At 48.0% G+C, this 19930-nt stretch overlaps 1 protein-coding gene across 1 annotated transcript; it reads right to left on the bottom strand.

Moving 5' to 3' along the window:
- Window positions 1–4375: 4375 nt before the first annotated feature.
- Window positions 4376–13169, bottom strand: CRYGN (crystallin, gamma N). The gene is made up of 4 exons (XM_006895140.1): window positions 13149–13169; window positions 10856–11104; window positions 8434–8579; window positions 4376–4511 (listed from the first exon to the last, which is right to left on the bottom strand). The coding sequence occupies exons 1-4, from the start codon at window positions 13167–13169 to the stop codon at window positions 4376–4378; spliced, it is 552 nt and encodes a 183-aa protein (XP_006895202.1).
- Window positions 13170–19930: the final 6761 nt, after the last annotated feature.

Raw genomic sequence — 19930 nt, 5'->3', positions numbered from 1 at the left:
GGGGGGGGGGGGGGGGGAAGAGAAGTGGGCCAGGAGAAAAGTGCAAGAATGAATGAATGGAAATCCAAAGTCTCCGTAAATTTTTATTAAAATTAATACAAAAATTTAAAAAAGGAGATTATTAGTTTTTCTTCCTCAGTGCAGGTGGTGAATTCTAACCACCAACATTAGCTACACATACAACACACTACAGCACTGAATTCCTGATGCCAGTGTTACTGGAGGAGAGGTTTTGGACTTTGATCCTCCCTGTCTCATGAGACAACTCTCTAAAAAGTTGAAAAGAATGCCACTCAGCAGATAGAACACAACAGAGAAAATAAGAAGAAAGAATGATTTAGAGGTACTTGCAAGGTGGTAAGTGTATTAAAGCAAAGACATTCTCCAAGAAAGTGAGCAGACAGCTGGTGTGTCAGCAAGGCAGCAAGTTAATGAAAAGATAGACACTCCCTAAGGAAGCTCTGGTGGCCTAGTGGTAGGAAGTGACACTGCAAACTCTAAAGCAAGTGGTTCAAACCCACCATATGCACCATGGGAGAAAGATGGGCAATCTCCCACATCATTTAAAGCCTCGGAAAGCCCACGTAAGGGTCAGCTGTGAGCCAGTTCTGACTCTAAAGCACACAACACCAACACTCCCTAAGGAAGAGAGTGGGCTGCTCTAGTGAGAAGCTTTCTCTCTAGGGGTCTAGGAGTTCACCAGCTCAGGAGCCTGGGGCCTAAGGACACATTCTGCTTCCACCTCTTCTCACTTGGGGTACTGAGGTTCCCTCTCTGCTTGATTTTCTCTCTTGTGGGATAAAAGGGGCTGCAGGTCACACCCTGAGTAAACAACTGCCACGGTCAGATCAACAACAGGTTGTTTTATCAGATCATGACATCATTTACTCCACAATACTAAAAATCATGGTCCAGCCAAGGAAACATATATTTGGGCCAGGAGTGGGAGGGTGTACGATTCAGTAGGGAGCTCTGGTGGTATAGGAGTTACATTGCTAAGCCATAGGCTGCTTCTCTGGTCATTCCAACATCATCTGTTCTATGGAAGAAAGATGGGCATTCTCCTGTGTGCTTTACAATCTACAAAACCCACTGAAGGGTCAGTTATGACTTGGTTTTGACCCAATGGCGAGAAGATGATGGTAGAGATTACAGTTCACTACATGTCATGGGATGAGTCAAGAAGTCTGGGCCAAGCCCTATCCTCACCCTTGGCTCCCTGAATGACCCCATTCTTCCTAGACCCTGTGCAGAATACTGTGGAAAATCAAGAGAGGCAAATAAGAAGACAGTTGTGCCCAGAGGGGGATTTTGCAGGTAAGGGATAGGCAGGTCACAGTCTGGGCAGATGAGACTCGGATGGTCCTTTAGGACCCAGAGAACATCTCTGATACCCAACTCACCCAAACAGGAGCTGAACTTTACACTTCTCATACAACAGACTTTTTATTTAAAATGTGCCACGGTTTCTTGAGGAGAATAAAGAAATGGAGGAGTATCACCTGAACCTTTGAAGGGATTCTGTTGGTTGGTTCCAAGGTCGAGAGACAAGAGACCTTTAGCAAGTCAAGAACAAGACGCGGCAAGGTGGCAGGGACACTTGGAGTCACCTGGGGCAGTGTGGGGACAGTGCTGCAGAAGTGGATTGGGGAAGAACTTCATTTGGGCCAACACTTCTGTTGGTTCATTGCCTCTGGGGATGACCCTCTGTAGTGGGAGGTCTGGTCAGGAAGGACACGAGGGTGTCAGTCCCTGTTCTCCAACAGCAGAACAGCATTAGAAGTATGTGAAGCATCTGCAGGCCCTTGTCTGTATGACAAATCTGCTTGCTGCCAATGGTGCACTGACCCCAGTGGGTTGGCTTCCAAGTGCTTGGTGGGAGTCTTCTCTTTCTCTTTTCAAGATATTTCCTGACAGATCAGGGACCAGGAGTGTGGGAGAAGTCACCAAGGAGCACAAAGCCAATTGGTGAAGCATAAATCTCCCTTAATGTGACTCTTTGCATCTAGGAGAAGAGGGAATTTTCCAGGGGGCTGGGCTTGGCAGTTTCCCTACGGTCTCACAGTCACCCTGTGAGGAATACTGCTGTACCCATCTCACAGAGGAGAAAGCTGAGTCCTGGAGGAAGTCACAGCCACAGAGATGATGCCCGGAGTAGGGTGCAGCCCTGGTGGCTCTGCCCTGTACCCCAACTACCACCTGCAGAGGAATGAGTAGCATGCTGCTGCGTGGTGGTAACAGGCTTGTGAAGTCCATCAAATACTTTTCTGGATGATTAGTGGCTAAGGGGTTCCTCTCTTGATGTCCCGGGAAAAAGGACTCATGAGTTGTAATGAAGGCGAGCTGAGAGGCTCGGTGGGCAGATAGGAGGGGCAGGGACCCCGGAGCCCCGATGTTGAGTGTTTAGAAGTGGGACAATGAAGACACATATGGTTGGGACACATTGATAACATTCAAAAACCCTGACTCAAATGTCCAGGCTGAGCCCTAGACCTGGAGACAGTGGGAAGATAATTTTTTTGAGGTCCCTCTCCATGAACTTCCTAGAATTTGTTGAGTTCCACCAAATGGACACATTGCCTAGTGTCTGCTTTCTGCACTCGGGTGCTTCTCTATCTGCAGTCTTTGACTTGAGTTCAGCTATGGGGTGTGGGGAGGGCAAGGTTATCTGGGCTCCTCCCCTGACAGTCCAGCCTCTTGTGGAGGCCAAGTTGTCAGCCTTTTTCTCTCACTGGAGGGGACCCTTCCCAGCAATCCTACCACTTGGGTAGGACATTTCCCTGGACAGTCCCTGTGTCCCTGGGAGTACGGGCCCACAACTGCTGGAGTGCCACCACCCACGTTGGTCCCCTGATAATTCTCAGGACTAGCATGCAGCTCTGCCTGGCCCCCTACCCTGATCCCTAACTATCTGTATCCCATCTTGGAGGTGAGAGGCTGTCGGGGTACACTAACCCCCTTTCCAGTCCTGAGAGCTCCTTCCAGGTCCTCTTCCTCAGGAGAACTTCTATTCCTTCCTGTGGAACAAGCTGCTCTCACTACATTCCCCTCCCTGCTGCTTCTCTAGCTTTCCCCATCTCCTTTCTTGTGGAAGTACCTCTAGAACCCCAATTCCTCACAGGACAGATGCATGGGCCGAGGTCTGTCCATCCCTTCAGAACGGCCTCCTCTGGAAGCCCAGGGGCCACCATCAGCCTAGAGGATAAAACCTAGAGCTGGAAACAAAGAGTCCCCAGCTGGGCCTCCAGCCAGGAACAGACCACGTGTCTATGGCCAAGCTGCTGAGTCAGGGGGACAAGTGGGGCTCCCTCCTGGCTCCCTTGCTCCTCTTTCCCTCTTTCCTAACTGACCAAGGAGCCAAAATGGACTACATCCTGGTTCCAAAAGGAGCCTGTTCTGAGATCTCGCCACGCTGGGCATAGGACTCCTCTGCATGAAACAAAAGGGCTGGGTCAGAAGGCCAATAGCCGGCATAGTCTAAAACTGAGTGTCCCCAGATGTCCTTCCCCCACCTTCCTTAGTCCTTCCCCTGCTTTGGGAAGGGAATTAGGTAGATGTGGAACATATGGGTGTCTACAAGAGTATTGAATATACCATGGACTGCCATAGAACAAAGAGGCTTGTCTTAGAGAGGGTGAGGCCAGGCTGCTCCTTGGAGGCAAGGATTCTGAAGTTCGTCTGACATACTTTGGACATGTTGTAAGGAGGGACCAGTCCTTGGAGAGGGACATTGTGCTTGGGAGGGTGGAGGGCAGGCTCAAGAGAAGAAGACCTTCTATGAGGTGGATTGGTTCAGTGACTGGGGTAATGGGGGTAGGTGTATCAGAGACAATAAGACTGGCACAGGATAGAGCAGGGTTTAGGGCTGTTGTACACGGGGTCACTATGAGTCACAGGGGACTCAATGGAACATAACAACAGCAACAATGTGGGTGAAAGAAAGATCCATCTCTCAGTCTGGGAATGGGCCCTGGATCCTCTGCTCTGTTCAGGCCCTGGGCAGCCCACCCCACTGCCCAATGGGTCAGGAAGGACAAGAGAAAGCACCCAAGGCCTGCTGAGGTTCTGGCTTGTACGACTTTTATTCCTTACAATCTTGGGCCCCGGTGGTGTACAGTGTTATGCATTGTACTGCCAAGGGAAAAGTTGATGGCTTGAATCCACCAACTAACCACTCTTCAGGAGAAAGATGTGAGGCTCCTCCAGTAAGATTTACAGCCTAGTAAGCCCAGTGGAGGGTGGTCAAGGGTCTGAACGATTTGACGGCAGTGGGTTTGGAGTCTTGGCATCCTATGTCCTGAAGGACCAACCTGTCCCCTCTGGGCCTCTCCTGGTCCCAGGGCCAGCCTGGCCAGAGGCAAGTGGACAGGCCTGGCTAGAAGAAGTTGACGATTCTTCGGACGGACTGGATGCGGGTGCTCTGGGCCTCCCAGTCAGAGCAGCTGCGGAAGTCACCCCTCTCTACCACATACATCCGGCCATGGTAGTTGGGTTCCTCGTACAGGACCCACCTGGAACAAAGGTGAAGGGCAAGTGGGTGAGGAAGAGGGCGGATGAATGCCTGGGATGCTGAGCAGAGCAGGCCGGGGCTGGGCCCCTCTCAAAATGCTGAGGCAACCCCATTCCATCTGGGGACATGGCTGGTGTCTGGCCCTATTCTGCTGGATGGTCTTCCCTGTGGTCCACCTACAGGCATATTGGGACTGGGTTGTGGCACTACACCCTGGCTAGTGCCCAGGACTGAGGATATTCTAACATGACCAACCTCAAGTAGTCCTCACAGGGCCAGGAGTGACTGTGGGGACAATTGTACTTCATCCCTCCACTCCTCCACTCCTTCTTGGCTAAGTTGCTGGTACTCAAGAGAGCAGAGCAAAGAAAAGAATACCTTGGAGCCTGAACTAGGGATGGGATGGCCCAGGGAGCTCAGGATGTCAGGTAAAAGGCAATGGACTCACGCAATCAAGGATGGTTCCCTCTGGGAGCAAGGTAAGCGAGGAGCCCAGAGAACATCCGTGTTTGGGAAAGGAGCTTGTGGACCAAGAAAGAGGGCTCCTGGCTGCAGCAGGAGGCACAGAGCCTCCTAACTCTGCCCTCCTCTGGGCATGGGGCTGTGCAAAGCAGAAAGGCTCCATTTTGAACCATTTTCCACGGAGGGTAAAGTCTGGGCCTTGCTGAGGGGAAGTTGTGTGTGTGGATGGGGGTGGCAGGAAGTGGATGGTAGATAGGGCTTGGTCTACTGCAGGAGCACTCAAAGCTAACTCAACATCTTCGTCTTTCACCACACCTAGGAAATGGTATTTTCCTGACAGAGGAGCTGGTGGCCTTTAAGCAGCATGCTGAATACATCCTCAGCCTTTAACAGGGCTGTGAACAGTTTAACTCTAATTAGGGGGCCCTCTGGCCAGGTCACAGGATTCTGTCTTGAAACATCAACCTCAAACCAATTTCTCTCTCCATAAGACACTGGTGTGCAATTTTTGAGTGCCTTTGACCTAATGCCATTGTTTTGGACAGGTCCAGTGAAAGGAAGTGAGCACCGAGGCCATGTGGCCACTGCGTCAGTGAATCAGTGGTGCTTTTCTCAGCTCTCGCACTCCTCTACCCCCCTCAGCGCCTCTCTCTGCCCTAACCCTGCAAGTGCTGGCAGCCCGCCAGGGGTTGAGGAGAGAATGCACACAGAGAGAGGAAGGAAACGTGAGTCAGCAGGAGCTCTGCGGGGGACACAGATTTGCCTGGGTTCCTGCACCTCCGGCCTTGGCCTCGCTACCAGTCCGCTTTACCCTACCCCTCAGGAACATGTCTCACAGTGTTTAAGGCCAGCATGAAACTTTGTTCCAACCGAAGAGGAAAAGGCTGGCTGGTCCTTCAGGTACCCTCCTCCTCCAAGAATGTGAATGGTCTTTCTCTGGATGAAGGCAAGGACATTAGTTCTTGGGTCAATGTGGAGACCACGTCCCTTCAGGGACAGGGCAGAGCATGGGCAGCTTGCTTTGTGGCAATAGACTGTTCCTGAACTTGCTCCTGTCTGAAAAGTGATGGCAGCCCAGGGCCCATCCCAGCTCCCACTACCTGGACCCTCTTTCTAAAAGTTAACATTTCAGAAAGAAAAGAATATTCCTCCCCAGTATGACTCCATGCAGAGTGTCAAGTCCCAAGATGGAGTCTACCACGTGCAACTTCCTATTTCTTTCCTCATAGGTAAGATGGGAGTGAAAAGAGATCATGTATGTTCTCCAAATGCTATTCCCAGTACCACTTCCCACCTTATTTCTAGACAAGCCCCAGGAGTCTTCTGGGAACAGGCATGGGAGGTGACCTCTTGCGTCTCAGGCCCCTGTACATGAAAGGGTATCTTCTTGACCTCACAAGACACAACTCAGTCAGCAATTTTTCCAGGGCAGATTACTGTTTTGGGATTCTACCCTTGGAATTCTTAGGCATCATCCATGTAGGGCAAACATGGAATTTCACAAAGATAAAGGGAAATAAGAAAGGCAGAAGTGAAAAAGAGAGCCTTGGGGAGAATCAGAAGATAGAAAGCAGAAAACTTGCATGTGGAACTTCCCTGGGCCCTGGAGAACCAAAGTGCCATCTCCAACACCAATCCCATGGGGCCAGACCATCTTCCTACTGTGACATCCTTTTCCATTAGTACCCCCTCACACTTATTCATAGCCCCCAGCACTGCCTTGATCCTGGGCTATAGGAATACAGACACAGGGCTCTGGGAGAGGCAGTTCTCTATGCAAGTAGCTGTCTGTAGGGGATGGTGCCTAGGATGACACTTTATAGGACTGAACAATCCCGAGACAAAAAGCCTGGTTGTAATCCTGCTGTGTCACCTGCTAGGACAAGAGTCCTCTGACCTTTCTGCATGGTAGCTTCCTCCTTTATAAAGTGGAGGCTACAAAGCACAGGGATGTGCAGGTAACCCTCCAATCCAGACAACGTCCCCTAGGCCCTGTCTGCCCAGGAAGTGAGATCTCCCAAAGTATCATCGCCCCAAATCCTCCCCAAAACATTCCAGTAGAGAGAGTTGTCCAGGCCAGCAGTTAGCCATACTGGGATGTGGGGTCTGTTTGCTTTTATGGGTTACATTGTGTCTCTCAAAAACATATATTAGAAACCTAACTGTTATTAAAATGACCAAAGAGGAATTGATGCCTTTATAGTGTAGTGTTGGGGAAGAGCCTATGGACTGTCAAAAGAACACACACGTCTATCTTGGAGGAAATGCAGCCAGCTTAGAGGCAAGGATGGTGAAATTTCATCTCATGCAGTTTAGGTATATTATCAGGAGGGCCAGTCCTTGGGAAAGGACATCATGATGGGAAAGGTGGAGAGTCAGCATAAGGTAGGAAGACCCTCAGTAAGATGGACAATGGCTGGAACAAAGGGCTGTAGTGTATCAGAGACGGTGAGGGTGGTGCAGGATAGTCTGTTGTTCACAGGGTCACAATGGATTACATCTAGCAACAACAGAGAACTTAAATATAACATCTATCTACATGGCCACGATCCCATCGGAGAATTCAGCCCCCTTTGCTGGTTAATGAGGTAGAAATTCGTACAGAGTGGGTCTTAAAACATACTCTTAAGATATAAAAGAACAGATTAGGCAAACAAGTACAATGGGGCGGAAGACATGCATCACATGACTGTCAAGGGATCCAGGAATAGAAGCTGAAAAGACACCTGACAGAGAAAACCTCCCCCAGGAGCTGGCGCAGTGAATTTGGACTTCTAGCCTCCTAAAGAGTGAGAAAAATCCATTTGTTCAGCCCATACACTTGTGGTCTTTCTAAGACAACCCACCGGCTGGCTCTTGTTTTGAGATGCCTCAGGGCAAGGGTGGGGCTGGGGTTTCACGGTGCTTGAGCTTCCCTGGGCTCTAAAGAGCAAACGGGTCCTCTCTCCAGCACCAACCCAGCCTTCACTACCATCGTGGTTGTTAGGCGCCATCAAGTCGAGGAGGACACAAGGAGACACTGTGAACAAGGATCTGAGCCCTGCCCAATCCTGCACCATCTTCAGCGCTGACAGGCTGCCGCCCATTGTTACAGGCACTGTGTCAATCCATCTTGTTGAGGTCTTTCTCTTTCTCTGAATCTCTACCTTTCCCAAGAACTAGCCCCTCCTGACAACTTGTCTAAAGTACATGAGACCACATTTCACTCTCCTTGCCTCCAAGGAGCACACTGCTTGCACTTCAGGTATCGAGTCTTCGTCAACCATTACAACTTGCCCCCCACCCCCACTCCGGTGAAGGGCCTCCCTTTAAGGTGCCTCTGCACCCAGGGTCCCCTCCCAGAGCTTTCCAGGCAGTGGGAGAAGCTGCTTCTGCCTGGGTGTGGGGCAGTCATTGTCTGGGGAAGGCCTCAGTGTTGGGGGCTTGTTGTCTGCCTGTGGAGTCAGACTCCTGTCACTCACCCTCCATCCCCGTACACCTTAAGGGCGCTGACGCAGTTCTTGGTCCAGCCCTGGCTCTGGAGGAAGGGACTGTCCTCTGTAAACTCCAGGCGCTGGCCTGTGAAGTTGCAGCCTTCGAAGATTTCCAGGCGGAAATGCTCCCCATGCTCCAAGGCGAAGGGAGGAAAAGGAGAAAAGTGCTCCTGAGTCCGTGTCCGTCATGAAAAGAAGGCCCACAGGAAGGGACTGAGAATGGCCCAGCCCACTGACCTCGGAGTCCCGGGCCACTCCAGGGGGGCTGACCCAGGGCTGAGCTCAGAGTGGACAGGGAGTACCTCCCCCACCAACCCTTGTTTATTCTTACACAGATGGTCTGGTTCGGTGAGCGAGTTCTAGCACTTTACAAGTTCTGACCCATCTGAACCAGCCCAATCTCCTCTTTTTCCCTGAGAAGAATTCAAGGAACAGAGAGGGTTTGTAGCTAGTCATCAGCTCCTCGGGGGAATCCCTCTCTCACCCTCATCACCCAGTACAGGGTTCCATCCTTCATCCTTCTCTCTGGCTTGCACATTATGGACTACCATAACGTAATGACAATATTCAGTAACAGTAATGTTGCTGGGTGACATCAAGTTGGTCCCCATTCACAGTGACTCTATGACACGCTAAAATGCTTCTGGGTCTTGTGCCGTTCTCACAATCGCTGCTGCATGTGGGCCGATTTTCACAGCTATTGTGTCAATTCATCTTGTTGAAATAGAACTTCTGATTAAAACATGAAGCCAAAACCCTCAAACAAACAGTAGAGTCTCTTTAGTGGAAATCTGGCTGGACCTTAGAGCCTAGTTCACTGATCCCTATGAGATTGCCTGCGTCGTGTCACCAGAAGCTAAAGGAAAACTTCAGCACGTGCTCTGGGCTCCCCTAGGCCCATGTTTATGGCAAGGCTGGCCCAAGAAGGTCTCACTATATACCTGATAATTGTTTATAGATAGAGCATTATGCAGGATCTAGGACCAACAACTTTAATTCCTTTTTTTCTCAAATGACCATGGTCTGGTGGAAATATAGAGGAAATTACTCTTACAATTTGAGATGCCAAAGCCCATCTGCTTCTGTAACCAATGCAGGGAAGAGATGTGAGTCCCCACAGACAGGTTCTTTCTGTGGAGCCTATAGGCATGTAACCAGACCTACCTGGTCATGGGTACCTTGTTCACCTCTGGTTATAGGATCTTGTCACTTCTTGTCCCAAATGTAGAGCACTCCAGACAGGTTGGTACTTGTGACTTGGGGAAATTCAAGGAGCCCATTGCTTATATTTCAGCACAGAGCAAGCAAACGTCGGTCCTCAACTTTGGGGGAGCACATTGCATTTGCTCTTTTTACATGCAGGGCCAAAGCTGTAAAGGCAGCCCAGATAAAGGTCTCCCAGGCCCTGCAGCCTGAGTTTTCCCTCACCACCAAGACCCCACAGAGTCCACTGGTTGCCGTTGTAGCTGAGTTGCCTCCAACTTGACCTTAAATATAACAGAATGAAACCATGCCCAATTCTACATCACCCTCAGAGTTCCTGCTTCACTTAAGCTCAGTGTTACGTCCACTGTCTCACCATCTCATTGGGGGTCTCCTCTCTGTCACTGGCCCTCTATTTTGATGTGTTTTTATAGGAACTGATCTCTCCTGATAACACGCATTTGAGAAAAAGTCTCGCCACCCTTGCTTCTAAGGAGCATTCTGGTTATACTTTTTCCGAGGAGATCTGTTTATTCTTTGGGCAGCCCATAACTGTTCTTTTTTTGGTGGGAGCTTCCCCTATGAGTCACTCCAAACTGCGTGCACAGATCACTCTTGAAAAGTATTGGGAATCACCTTCAAGATGTGATGCACAGGCCAAAGTCAGGTGAACTTTAATACTCACTTTCTTTCTCCCCTAATCCCCTCATCTGCATGCAAAATCAAACTTACATCAGGACACTTTCAATGATAAACCTAGCCAAACTCTTGGATGAGAAATTTAAAGTGGTTTCCTGATGTATGCATGAAAATGGTGTCTTATATTGGCTGGCCTGGTAAGTTTGGGTCATGTGGCAGGACCCTAAGGAATGGACACAGAAAAGACGCCCCTTGTTGAAGTGATACCTTCTGGAAGGCAGGCCCCAGGAAGATAGACCCTGTAGTCCCAGTGTGAAAGTCTCAGAAACAGGCTTTTTTAAGCAGGGTGGTCCCCAACAAAGATCCCATCCGAGTCCCTGTCCTTTTGACCCCATACCATCTTCAGCTCAGGACGTGGCTGGACCTGGATGATCTCAAGGACCACACAGCTGAGAAGACCTTGCTCTCCTGGTGATTTGTCCCCACCAGTTCAGGTCGGCAGCCCTCTCACCCCCACACCGCTCTATCACTTCAGCAGGCAGTGCCACCAAAGTGGATCCCTACTCACCATTCCTACAGGCCGGCAGGAGCCCATGTGGTCATTGTGTCCATTCCAGCGGAAGAAGTCAGGGTAGTCCCCACGCTCCAAGATGAACTGCTGGCCCCGGAAATCGGGGTGCTCGAAGCACACCCAGGCACCGCTCTCCACTCGGATGGAATTCACCCGATTCATGAAGCCTCGGTCCTGAAGGTTGTCACAGTCCCCGAAGACCTCCAGCTTCCATCCTGTGAAGTGCTTCCCCTCATAGAGGGTGATCTGGGGGGTGGGGGTGCAGGTGAGGGGATGAGGTCAGGGGCTGGCCTGACTCTCATCTAGGGGAATCTCCATTCCCAAGAACATTAACTCAGTCCCCTTGCATACTGTGGGGCCCATCCAAGATTTACTGATCAACCAGGTGAAAGGACATGTGAGTGGGTTTTTCCTCTCTTTTCCTTTGGTGGGTTAATGTGATGATAGCACTCCAGCCCTTACTACCCTCAGGAGAGGTCGAGCAAAGTGTCAGTCAGTATTTGAAAGGCAGAGATTTCCCCCTTTGTGTAGGGAGCAATTAAAAATGGTTCTTTGCAAATTTCCATCACATTTCAAACACAACTATTTATAATCACATTGAATGAAATCTTTTCAAAGCAAAACACCTCCCAAACAACTGCTCCATTATACCTCTGCATTTATTTTCTGGAAAGGCAAGTACCTGGATTGCACCTCCTGAATGAACTCCACCTTGGAGGTTGGCACAGGGGTTATGTCCTCAGAAGGGACCTGCTTAGTGAAATCCCATGCTCTGAGTCCCTTGCTGTTGTGGGCCGTTGAGTCGAACCGACTCATAGCTGACCTTCCCGTGGATTTTCAGAAAACAGTAAATTGCATGCAAGGAGATTGTCCATCTTTCTTCCGTGGAACAGCTGGGGGATCTGAACCACATGCTTGTGTTTTAGAAGTACCACACCTTACCACTAAGCTGCTAGGGCTGCCTGAAGCATCTCAAGTCTGGAACTCAGTTCAGTCACAGTGTCCCAGAGCTATGTGACACCAGCTGGTTCTCCTCATCACCAAGCAAAACAGTGTGAAACAGCCAAAGCCCCGATACCTGTTGTGGCACCTGATATTCTTATCCTAACTCTCTTCTTAAGATTCAAGACTTGGGCTTTCAGAAGGGGCTGTTAAAGTGCAAATAATGTTGCCTAGAAGTCTGGAACCCACCCCAGTCATTTGTCATTGTTGCTACGTACCCTCAGGTAAGAACCCGCTCATAAGTAATCCTCAGAGCAATAATTAACACAGAGGAGATGGACCATCTTTTCCCCACAGAGCAGCTGCTGGACTTGGACAGCCTGCCTTTTGGGTGGCAGGGCAACTCCTTAACACTAGGCCACCAGAGTTCTCTAGTCTATTATAGCAACAGTAATATTTCCAGTTCTCCTCGGAGGAAGTGGCAGAATTCTGCTTCCATGCACCTTGTAGACAGGAGTGGTCATGTACGTTGGCAATGGAAGCGTTTCAAGCTGGTACATGGGTCCCCCTGCCACACAGCTCTGCAGACCTAGAGCTGGATGGGTTTGGCAGGAGTCCTGCACAGACCTGCTGGGGAATGCACTGCTTGAGTGTGGCACGTTTTAAGGCTTATGGACACTGGGACATGTAACCATTTATCACTAAAGTGTGACCCAAGCAGTCTAAATTGACACAATCTCTTGAAAATAGCTTCTCAAATAAACTAGATAAGGAAGTTAGAGAAGTGGGAGGCTACTCTCCCTGCATAGATAGCCCCCCAGAGTGGGGTTCTCAGAGAGCAGGGAAATCTAGGCACCAAAATGAGACATGTACTGCCAGCCTCAGCGTTTTGCAAAGAGCTAGCCCACATTTAGACTCCCTCTGTCCTTTGCTGCCAGGGAAGTTTCAGCCCGCTCCTAGCTGATCCTTCACTGGGTGCTCCGACTGTCAACGTCTCAGTTAGAGCAGCCACAGATAAAGATGACAGAGTGGGCTCTCTGGGTTCCAGAACCCTCAGGGATCCCCAGTGTGATCAAGAAACAAGGCCCTGGTGTTCACCACCGTCCCTGCTTCTAATGTCAGCCAGGCCCTGACTCCCAGCTTCAGCTACTCAACAGCAGGGCGGCCCATTCCATCAAATTGTGCTAACTTTGCATATGACAAACCCATAGACTAGTGAGCTCATCCTTTTGTCCCTCCTCAAATCCAAGCATAAAAACGGTGATGGGGCGCAGGGAGGCAGTTTGCAGGGTCTTAGTTTGGATTCCTCTGGGGCTTTGGAGCCCGGAGCCCGGGAGGGAACACTCACCTTTCCAGAGCTCTGTGCCATGGTGCACCCACTCTCCAACCTGCTCCCATATATATAGGCCTGGCCCTGCTGACGCTGCCTTTGAGTCTCTGGGACAAAAGATCTGCTGGCGGGGCGTTAGCTTGGTTGGGCATGCTAAACCCCGGCGCCTTTCCTTGTGTTCACCAGGATGACTGCTGGGCCTGGGGTCTGAAACTGTGAGCCTCGAAACAAAATTCAAAAGGCAACTAGGAAAAACTGGATAAATTATGTATATTGTATTGAAACAGATGAGGGAAAGAACAGATTAGAGGTGACGTATGATTGAATATTATGGTTAGCACAGGAATCCAGAATTAAGGTTGCATAGAGAAGTGTACTCCGGGTGGAGGGTGGGGGGGAAGGGATGGGGGAATTGTATACTAATGAAGGAATTTTTTTTTCCGGAGAGGGGAGCAAACTGGCGGGGAGGGGAGGGCAGGGAGAAAAGTGCGGCAATGAATGAATGGAAATCCAAAACTTCTGTAAATGTCTATTAAAATTAATTTTTTTAAAAAAAAGGCAACTAGGGGCAGGGAAGAAGGACAGGCGAACCCGGGAAGTGGGAAAGGAATGTTATATTGAGAGGTTGCAGCTAAACAAAATGCATATAAATCGCTGAATGGAAAACAAATTTACTTTGTAAACTTTCACCCAAATCGCAATTTTTTAAAACCCCAAAAACAATGAACCAAAACCAGAGTCTTTATTCAGCCACCAGGGCTTCCTCTAGCCTCATTTTGTCAGGCCAGCAGGCTGTCCCTGCCGAGTCACACCAGAGTGTGTCCTCAGACCCAGACAGAGGATGTTGCTTTCTTTTCTCTTTCTGGCCCAGCCTCCCATCTTCCTAACAAAGCCTCCCCTGGCCCCCACAAGATACATCTCTTTCCCCATCTGGCTATATTAGGCTATATTGTTCTTGATTGTTTCATTGTACAATGGAGGGCTCCAGGTTTCCTGTCATAGAAGACAGGGTCGGAACCTATAGGTTGAAGCCAAAGTGACTCCATCTTGCTGATTTACTCCCCCTACCTAGAGAGGTTTTTGGCTGTGTGGATCATGAAAGTTGTGGCTGACATTGAGAAGAATGGGAATCCCAGAGCACTTAATTGTGCTCATGCAAAACCTATACCTATACCTAGGCTGTTGTGCGAACAGAGCAGGGGAGCACTGCATGGTTTGGAATTGAGAAGGGAATGCATCAGGGTTGTTTTCTCTCTCCATAGCTATTCAGTGTGTATGCTGAGTACATTATCCAGGAAGCTGGACTCTGTGAAGAGGAATGTGGCATCAGGATTGGAGAGAGACTCATCAACAACTTGCATTAAGCAGATGACACAACCTTTTTTGCTGAAAGTAAGGAGGACTTGAAGCACTTGCTGCAGAAGATCAAGGAATGCAGCCTTCAGTATGGCTTGAATGCCAATGGCAAGAAAATAAAGATTCTTACCACTGGACTGATAGGCAGCATCATAATGGATGGAGAGGAGATTGAAACTGTCAATAGCTTCATCTTGCTTGGATCCACAATTAACACCTTGCTTCACCTCACATATTTTGGATATGTTGCTAGGAGGCTATTCCTTGGAGAAGGACATGATGCTGGAAAGGGTGGAGTGTTGGCAAAGGAGAGGAAGACCCTCAACCAAGTTGACTGACACAGTGACTGCTGCAATGGGCTCTAGTGTGTCAGAAGTTTGAGGATGGCACTGGATAGAACAGGGTTCAGATCTGTTGTTCATAAGGTCGCTATGAATTGTATTTGACTTGATGGCACCTAATAACAACCAGAATAGGTGACTTGGTGCAAGTCTGTTCCAAGAAATAGCAGATCACCTGGTTAATGTATAGTTGACATTTGAATATCCCTAGACATGGCTTATGATCTGCTTAAGGAGGTAGTTCATATTGTTCAGATCAAATGTGGTGGAAAAATGGTAAATGACTCGGGCTCTAGAAACTGCTGTGCCTACTACAACAGATCAGTGAAGAGTGGTTAAGTATACTCATTCCTCCTCTCTTTCTTTGGGGCTGATGCTAAATTAAGCCTTCGCCTGCTTTCACCAAGGCACACATTTTAAAGCAACCATATTTACTCTACTCTTGGCTAGGGCTGCTTTTGGACTTTGTAGTGAGTTCAAACCTTTCAGAATCAACTTGCTCTCTCCAACATCGCTGACCTCCTTGCAGGCCCTATACCTCGTCAAGCCAAGCCACCACCCATCCCTGTCCTGCCTCCCTTAGAGACTCTGCATCCTTGAAGGTTCTTCCCAATCTTCCCATCCAATTCCACTGGTGAGTCCAGCGACTCTGACTAGCATAAGGCAATGTTTTGTCCTCTGTCTCTCCACAGTTGCATGGACATCCCTAGACTGCAGAGCTGGTGTACGGACATGTACACCCCTGGAGCAGGAGAGCATCTGAGGGTGCAGACATGCTTGGCACACAGTAAAGCCTGTTTGTGGGAAGAATGGAGTGAGTGTGGAGATGGGAGGTGAGACGTGTGTGTGAAAGAATGCCTGTCGTGGTTGTGAGGGTGAGATGAGGGGCTTTGTCATTAGGGAGGGGCAGGTTACAAGATCACAGACAAAGAACATGTAATGAGAAGGCTTACAAGAGACTAACATGAGGAGGCTTCCTAGAGACCCAAGCCCAGGATGGTTGGTTGGTTGAGTATTATGCTAGTATGTGACATCAGCAACGTGAAAAGTTTTGAAAACATCAGCAAGTGGCTTAGAAATATAGATGAGCATGCCAATGAAGATGTGGAATATGGATGATAAAAGAGTTGTACCCAAAGGAAAAGGAGAACAGATTGCAAAAAGCAAATATAAACATTGAAAAGGAGTTCCTCACATTAGCTGAGTTGGTAGAAATCATCTATTTCTTCTTCTTTGGCTCTGGTTGTTGGTGCATATGTCTGAATGATAGTGGTATTCACTGGACTTCCTTGTAAGTGTATGGATATAATCCTGTCACTCACGATGTTGTACTTCAAGATGGATCTAGAAATTACTTTTTTTACTATGAAGACAACCCCATTTTTCCTTGTCTTTTCATCTCCAGAGTAATATATTATATGGTCATCTGACTCAAAATGCCCCATGCCAGTCCATCTCATCTCTCCAATGCCTAATATGTCAATATTTATGCATTCCATTTCTTTCTTAACAATTTCTAATTTTCCTACATTCATGGCTCTCACATTCCATGTTCCAATCACTAGGGTCTGCTTACAACTGTTCCTCCTCCTTTGTATTCCCATACTTGATAGTTCTACCTAGGTTGCCTTTTCTGTTAGTCTGCGTGTGTTCTGTTGTGCATAGGGTTTTCATAGGCCTGCTATTTCAGAAGTGGGTGGCCAAGCCTTCTTCCTAGTCTGTCTTAATCTGAATGTTCAGATTTAGAGGAGTATCTGACAGACAAGCAATTTGTGGAGCAGTGAAAGATAAATCCCTTATTGTGGAGTTAAGCATTAGTTACAGTGTTGACCCCACCCCTAGCCCAGTGCCTTGACCCACTTACTTCCCAGCTCCACCCTCCACCAGGATAACCCTTCACATCTGCCAAGTCCCTTCAGAAAATATCTTCCATTGTCCAACCCATGATCTGACAGCTTGTATCTTAAGCTTTCTTGGCTTCTGTGATTCCAAACACGTCAACTGCTGACATTTTTTTTTTCTTTTGACCAGTATCTCTTAAGTTTAGTTGTACTGTCTCCAAGGGAAGGTGACGTGTCCTGTAGAACTCCTGTGTAGATGATGTTTTCCTTTCTGGCCTGAGGACCTGAAAGATCTGTGTTTCATTGGTTATGCAAAGGCATTTGACTGTGTGGATCATAACAAACTGTGGCTGACTCTGAGAAGAATGGGAATCCCAGAACATTTAATTGTGCTAATGCGAAACCTATACTTGGACCAAGAGGTAGTAGTCAGAACAGAGCAGGGTAACACTGCATGGTTCAAAATTGGGAAGGGTGTACGCCAGGGATGCATCCTGTCTCCATACCTTTTCAACATGTATGCAGAGCAGATTATCCGAGAGGCTGGGCTCTATGAGGAGAATTGTGGCATCAGGATTGGTGGAAGATCTATTAACAATCTGCGTTATGCAGATGACACAACCCTGCTTGCTGAAACTGAGGAGGACCTCATGCACTTGTTGCGAAGGGTCAAGGACTGCAGCCTTCAGTATGGACTGAGGCTCAATGTCAAGAAGACAAAGATTCTCACCACTGGACCAATTGGCAGCATCAGGATGGATGGCAAAGAGATTGAGATTGTTCACAGCTTCAGTTTGCTCGGCTCCACGGTCAACACTCTTGGCACCAGCAGTCAGGAAATAAAAAAGCATATCGCGATGGGAAAGTCTGCTGTTAGGGACCTCTCTAAAGTACTCAGGAGCAACAGTGTCTCTCTGGAGACCAAGGTGCGCCTGATACAGGCCATGGTCTTTGCAATTGCTTGTTATGCATCAGAGAGTTGGACAATGATTAGGGAGGACAGAAGGAGAGTGGATGCCTTTGAGCTGTGGTGCTGGAGAAGAGTACTGAATGTACCATGGACTGCCAGGAAAACAAACAGATTCATCTTGGAGAGGATTAAACCAAGCTACTCCTTGGAGGCAAGGATTTTGGGGCTTTGTTTGACATACTTTGGACATGTTACCAGGAGGGACGGGTCCTTGGAGAGGGACATCATGCTTGGGAGGGTGGAGGGACAGCGCAGGAGGGGAAGACCCTCTTTGAGATGGATTGATTCGGTGACTGGGGTAATGGGGATGGGTGTGTCAGAGGCAGTGCAGTTGGCACAGGATAGAGCAGGGTTTAGGGCTGTTGTGCATAGGGTCGCTATGAGTTGCAAACGACTCGACGGCACATAACAACAAACAACAACAACACATTAGCTGAAGAGATCCTTCCAAAAAGCCCTATAAAAGAGCCCAACAGTGAACACATAGGTATCAGCAGTGGAGGCTACATGACGGGCTGGAAGAGCAAATGCAGCTGGGCGGCCTCCTGTCCATCAGAGGCCAGCTGCCATCTCCTTTTCTCTTGCTGCATAATAAACTACTCTGTCCATTTCTAACCCTGAACAGGTATTTTTGTTCCGCATCTTAACTATCCAGTCCATCTATTTTGTTTGTTCTTTCATCTGTGACTGTTTGCTGACTTTATAAGTTTCTTCAAACAACAACAAAAATTGTATAGAAAATCGTGTCTGTGACTTCATTTTTAAATGTACTTGCTCAGCTCACCACTGCATTTCAGTTGTATTATAGTCTGGTTCCTCTTATCAACATTAAAATCTATAACAATCCTTTCAACTCTATTCTGCAAATTGTATAAGAATAAAAGTTAGAATTGACAATTTAAAAAAACCACAAACAAACAACAAACGGAAATGAAGTTTATTGAGGGCCAGAGATGGCTTGGTATAGAGCTTAAGTTTATCGCCATTTCCCCAGATGAGACAGGAAGTCAAAGGGCTTTCGGGCAGAGAAGTGTTGTCCTGCCCTGGTAGCATGGACTGCAACCTGTAGACAGTCCTTGCACTCAAGGAGTGACATCAGGATGAGATCTTTCCAGGCTGCATTGGTGCCTCCAGAACCAGCCACCTCACAGATGCACCAGCACTGGCACCCCCAATCCACATATTCTAGTACTTGACTGTGCCATCGCACCAATATGGAATCCATAGGTTTTCAAACATAGGTAGAATTCAAGATTAAAAGAGCTATTTAGGGTGCTTTCTGAAACATATATATGAAAACTGACCACTCACATGCCTTCTCTTTTGACTGAGAATGAAACAATTAAAAAAGGAATCACCTAGGAGAAAAATCTTGTAATCAATTATGAATAAGAACAAATAGTTTTGTGACACCAAGTGAAACAGCACTTTGTGACACAGCACTCTGAGGTTATGAACTGTTGTTGTCAGAACCAACCCACAGCTGACCCTCCAGAGGTTTTTCAGAGGCAGTTAATTGCACAGGAGGAGATTGTCCATCCTTCTCCCATGAAGCAGCTGGTGGCCTTGAACCACAAGTCTTTAGGTTTGCAGCGCAGCTTCTTGCCACTAGGCCACCAGAGCTCCAGTTATGAATAGAAGATAAAATTGTTATGTACATCCAAGAGGAATCATAGAGTAAAGAAAAAAAAAGTCCAACATTACAGTTACCACAATTATCCAGAAAATAATTCTTTCTTATAAATTAATCTGTTTCATAATACTTGGTACAAGTAGTTTCAAAGCATACTTCCTGGAACATTCTGGCAACATTCTTTCTGAGAAACCTGCATCTCCTCTCTCCTCACTCTGGTTTCCCAAGAACAATGCAGAGTGTGCCTTCATTGAGCAGCCTGGCCTGTGTGTCTCTGTAATTTACATGTTTGCTAACAACATTTCCCCCTTTAGACTTCACCTCCAAACTAGGGCTATCAATCACTCCTGAACAAGTAGCCTTTCTTCTGCAAGAACTGTATCTGCTTCTTGAAGGAGTTGGTTTATCTTATCCAGCTATGGATCTGCCACTCTTTCTTACTCTCATCTGTCCAAGCAAATAGGCCTCATCTTCAGAGTGAGCTGATTCTTCACAGGGTTATGGCAGCAAGTAAAGCCACATTAGACAAACTGAGAGTGAACTCATGCAATAAGTATGGTAACACTCTGGGTAGGAAAAAAGGAGTGTTTTTCCATGTGGACCTAATTACTGTCAGAGAAGAAAGAAAGGAAAGAAAGAAAGAAAGAAAGAAAGAAAGA

This window comes from Elephantulus edwardii, unplaced genomic scaffold (assembly GCF_000299155.1).
Source record: "Elephantulus edwardii isolate Elephantulus edwardi_28Jun2011 unplaced genomic scaffold, EleEdw1.0 scaffold00161, whole genome shotgun sequence".
Taxonomy (NCBI): Eukaryota; Metazoa; Chordata; class Mammalia; order Macroscelidea; family Macroscelididae; genus Elephantulus; species Elephantulus edwardii.
The sequence above is the reverse complement of the archived record's forward strand: the minus strand, read 5'-3'. Positions and strand labels throughout refer to the sequence as shown.